This window comes from Poromitra crassiceps (assembly GCF_964638095.1).
Source record: "Poromitra crassiceps genome assembly, contig: HAP1_SCAFFOLD_1318, whole genome shotgun sequence".
Lineage (NCBI taxonomy): Eukaryota > Metazoa > Chordata > Actinopteri > Beryciformes > Melamphaidae > Poromitra > Poromitra crassiceps.
The window spans coordinates 25,979-31,335 of NW_028151093.1; the positions used below are offsets into that span (position 1 = coordinate 25,979).

At 42.2% G+C, this 5,357-nt stretch overlaps 1 protein-coding gene across 1 annotated transcript; it reads right to left on the minus strand.

Annotated features, from left to right (window-relative positions):
• Positions 1 to 1,928: 1,928 nt before the first annotated feature.
• LOC310771821 (zygote arrest protein 2.L-like) lies at positions 1,929 to 3,929 on the minus strand (the record flags this gene model as incomplete). Its single annotated transcript, XM_083664336.1, has 4 exons — positions 1,929 to 2,072; positions 2,435 to 2,509; positions 2,633 to 2,725; positions 3,336 to 3,929. 4 exons carry the CDS (start codon positions 3,927 to 3,929, stop codon positions 1,929 to 1,931), a joined length of 906 nt encoding a protein of 301 aa, XP_083520462.1.
• Positions 3,930 to 5,357: the final 1,428 nt, after the last annotated feature.

Here is a 5,357-nt window from a genome sequence, read left to right on the forward strand (position 1 = left end):
ATCACCCTTTTGCTTCTTAATTTAGACCAGCATCCTATCATCTATATTGGAGACATACAACCAGCTACATTCAAGTGACCAAAGTCTGACCAAACTGAGCAAAGTCATTCCTTAGGAAGAGTGTTACAATTTATTTTACTTCAAATAGTTTATAAGTAAAGGGATAGTCCACATTTTTTAAAGTCTAGCCGTATTTGCTACTTACCAATGATGATGTTGATTGGTAGAGTCTTTCTCAGCACAATCCATCCTGTTCCTCATAGTCGCTCTGGAAGGTTGGGAGAAAAACAAATACAAGGTCAATGGGGCTCCTAATAAATAATTCAGCTCCTGTCTGTACAAGTTAACTGAGGCTCACTCAAATGTACTTTGTGTGACTGTGTGTGTGTGTGTGTGTGTGTGTGTGTGTGTGTGTGTGTGTACTGGATGACATTTGAGTGAGCCTCAGTCAGCTTGTACATACAGGAGGAGCGTGACCCCATTGACCTCACATTCGTTTTTGCCCAACTTTCCAGAGCTACTATGAGGAACAGGATTGACTGTGCTGAGAAAGAACTCTACCAATCAACGTCATCGGCAAGTAGCAAATACGGCTAGACTTAAAAAAAAGTGAACTATCCCTTTAAAGTAAGAGTACCGGTATGTACAACTTGAGTATGGTGTGTACACACAAAAATTGCACAAGTTTCCATGCAATACCTTTATTTCATAAACTTTATTTCCACTTACAAAAATAATTTCACTTTCAGTTAAGCACCAAGATAGTTGGGGGGGAATAGGACACCACATGCTTGAGAAGTTGCTTCCAAGAGCCAACCCAGGTAGACATTTACAACTATTCACCAAGAAGTAAATCTCAAGGTCCGTTATTGGCGGCAACTTCCACCTGTGACATAGGCATGTCATCCTGTGACATAGGCATGTCGTCCTGTGACATAGGCATGTCATCCTGTGACATAGGCATGTCGTCCTGTGACATAGGCATGTCGTCCTGTGACATAGGCATGTCGTCCTGTGACATAGGCATGTCGTCCTGTGACATAGGCATGTCGTCCCACTCACATGGCCCTAACCTTGATGGCAATCAGCCATGAGATCTGCATGAGCAATAGACGATAATCAATTCCAGACCAAAGTAAATGTTGGTGGGCTTAAAAATCCCCTAGTCAGACAATGTATGTGAAGCTGTAGGTGACATCACAGGACAGTCAGACAATGTATTTGAAGCTGTAGGTGACATCACAGGACAGTCAGACGATGTATTTGAAGCTGTAGGTGACATCACAGGACAGTCAGACGATGTATTTGAAGCTGTAGGTGACATCACAGGACAGTCAGACGATGTATTTGAAGCTGTAGGTGACATCACAGGACAGTCAGACGATGTACAGTATTTGAAGCTGTAGGTGACATCACAGGACAGTCAGATGATGTATTTGAAGCTGTAGGTGACATCACAGGACAGTCAGACGATGTATTTGAAGCTGTAGGTGACATCACAGGACAGTCAGATGATGTATTTGAAGCTGTAGGTGACATCACAGGACAGTCAGACGATGTATTTGAAGCTGTAGGTGACATCACAGGACAGTCAGATGATGTATTTGAAGCTGTAGGTGACATCACAGGACAGTCAGACGATGTATTTGAAGCTGTAGGTGACATCACAGGACAGTCAGATGATGTATTTGAAGCTGTAGGTGACATCACAGGACAGTCAGATGATGTATTTGAAGCTGTAGGTGACATCACAGGACAGTCAGACGATGTATTTTGAAGCTGTAGGTGACATCACAGGACAGTCAGATGATGTATTTGAAGCTGTAGGTGACATCACAGGACAGTCAGATGATGTATTTGAAGCTGTAGGTGACATCACAGGACAGTCAGATGATGTATTTGAAGCTGTAGGTGACATCACAGGACAGTCAGATGATGTATTTGAAGCTGTAGGTGACATCACAGGACAGTCTCATGCCCTTGCAGCGAGAGCACAGGTCCTGGCGGTGAGGCCTCCTCATGTTAATGTGCCGCTGCTTCCTCTCACAGCAGCAGGAGGTCTGGGAGCAGCCCTGAGAGGGAGAACAGTCATGGAACATTACTTGAAGGATGCCAATGTTTTGAGAAACTGACTCAACAAGAAAGTGTAATTTCTGCTCATGCAAGTCTAACAGGTTTCAATCCTCTGAGCTCAGAGACAATGGAAAGCAGTGAATCCAACTTGACCATTCAGAATGGGAATAAACCACATATTTCAGGGTTGATACAGTATGTTGGACAACCACTTGGTATATGATCTGTATTTCAGGGTGCCATTTTAAAAGCACATTTCCGTGAATAGTTGGCACATGGTAATTTTTTTTAATTATCAAATGGAATTCAACAACAAACCTAATCCACAACTAAGAATCGCGAACAAGAAAAGTAAATGCACCTTGCAGAGGATGGACTCCACTTTGTAGGGGTTGAACCCCACCTGACACTTCCGGCAGAGCTGCTTGTAGTACACCTGATGATGATAATAATGATAATAACAATAATAATAATAATAGTGTTAAGTTATTTTTACATGTGCAATTTTACCCAAAACTTACAGCACAGATTTACCATAAGTATATAATTGACCACTTACCTTACTGGTTCCAGAGATGCACCACACATAAGCACTCTCCCACCGGATGTTGCATTTTCTGCAGTGGAAAAAGCCATACCTCTGCTCCAGAAACTATCAAAAATGAGAAAAGCAGTTAAAAAAATAGACACTTGCAGAGTGACTTCTTGCACAGTTGTGTGTGTGTGTGTGTGTGTGTGTGTGTGTGTGTGTGTGTGTGTGTGTGTATATTATATCCTATATGTTTTAACTGCTTTTCTCATTTTTGATAGTTTCTGGAGCAGAGGTAGGCTATAGCCTATATATCTATATATATATATATAGCCTACAGACAAAATACACTTTTGCAATGTGACTTCTTGCAGTTGTGTATGGATACAATATTCCCACACCTTTTGATATAGCATTAGCCTATCATAGATCCACTTTAGACCACCAGACAGCAATTGAGAAAGAGCTTTGTTGTTCTCCATGTAGGAGAAACCTCTGCTCACCATAACCATACCTCATCTGGGGCTTGCTTCAAATGAATGCAATAAAAATCTAATTCAACAAATAGCGGTAGGCTACTCCAAAACCCACTTGAAACTCTTTCAAGGTCCCCTAGCTGCTACCTCTCACCCCCCCCCCCAAATCTAATTTCTTCAATTGACTACAGCGTAGAGCAGAGATGTAGGGAAACAGTGGATGGCATGGATGAATCTAGAAGAGGCAAGAGGCCCACCTGGAAGTTGGACCCCCTTGATGCCCGATGGAGGCGTGCCTTCAAGTCCTTCTCAACAGTTGGATCCGTCTCAGCAGCGTCCTCGTCGTGGTCCACGGTGGTGTCAGCTTCATCCTTTCCTTCACATTCACGGTCATCGTGAAGCTCCTTCAGGAAGGTCCTGACGCTCCTGACGGGAGAGTAGATGGAAACGGGTCGCAAGAAGCGCAGGTTGTTCACCGGCGTGTTATACAGCGCCTTCCCGTCTGGTTTGGACGAATCCAGGCTCTTGCAGGACTTGGAGCAGACGAGATGGTCGCCTTCCTGGGAAAACAGCGTTTTGGGGCCAAGCGAGCACTGGACGATTTTATCCACCTTTGCGTTGACTTGCACGCCGCATTCCTTCGTGTTTGCCTTCCTGAGTCGAGAGGGTAAACTGGGGTCGACCTGGGACAGGATCACTTTGCAGAGCTCCAGATAGTTGAGACCCTGGGCGGTCATGAAGCGGCCCTGCTTTCCCCAGCATCCAGGGCCTTCAGGCGGGGCGAAGGGGCCGCAAGCAGCCGGTCCGCCGCTGACTGAGTACGGTGAACACGTGGACACGAACCCCTCCATCCGTGAAAACAAACCGGTCTGCCTTTCCTTTCCACTGTGATTTATAGATGTAGGCCGACCAACAACAGCCTCCCGTCTCACTCAGAGCACTGATTGGTTAATTGAGATCAGCAGTGAGCTTTATTGGAGCAACCATTAATTAGCCTTGGCAAAAATAATATTAGCTTAATAATAAATCATAGCTGCAATTTAGAAGGAGACTGAAAAGTGAAAAACAAACAAAAAACAACTCAACGCATATCTATGCCTCATTTGCACAATTAAAAGTTGCATGATCTAGGCCTATATGAGGGATCAGCCCGCTTCACTGGGTGGGGCAACGGCAATGGAACCCTAGGCTGTTTACATTTTAAAAACTGTGACAGTTCACACAACTTTAACATGACATGCATGTACATACATGTACTGTATTATACATCAAACTCTTGAGCTACTTCTGCTCTCACTCAGAATGTCAAAATATAAGCGATGTGATGTATAGTTTTTGAGATATTAATATTTGTTTGGCACAACTCATACTATTAACTGCACGATTAAGTTGCACAATGGCACCTAAGTGGGTGGGCAGTGTCTGTCAGTCAGTCAGTCAGTTATGATTTTGGTTCTTATATACAGTAGCCTAGTTAAAAGTGGGTGGGCCTCTACGTGAGAGATTTATAGTCTTCTTCTTAGTTAAAATTGGCTTAAGTGTGCTCTGTGGTGGTGGTGGTAATTAGGGACGATTAATTGCCATAATTCTACCTAATGATGATGTGATGTCACTCGAGCAATGATGACATCATCTGGTGACATCATCACTCACTGATGACGTCATCATTGAGTGTTAGAGTGACATCACTGGGCTACATGAATGCCTAATGACCGTCTCTGATTACTACAAGGAAGTATGATGCTTGATTTGAATCCACAAGTTAATGGTAACCTTATGGTAGATGGTATATGTTTCACAGACAAAAAAATTACTAATAATTTCATTAGGAAATTATGTCACCTCCTGTCAAGTTTTTCTGGAATTCTAGATTTGAGAATATTGATTGGAAGGCAGTTTGGAATATCAATAAGTAGTATTGTGTTACCAACAAAATTAGAGAAGTTTCTTTTACAATTTTACATTTGATTTACCCTGTTAGCCAGGTACTTTCAAGGTTCAGGATTGATATTGATATATTGATGGAATATGTGTGTTTTGTAATCTTGAAACTGAGACCATTATGTCATTTATTTTTTGATTGTTTATGTGCAAAATTATTTTGGATAGAGATAGAGTGTCTCTTCAAGGAGCTGACTGGTCCAACTGTTCACTTAGAAAAAATTTACATATTTTTTTTATGAAAAGAGTGATATTGATTGTAAAATATGATTTATTTTTAACCTTTTTATTTTATATGGGAAATACTATATACATAAGTGCAAGTGGACTACCAAGAA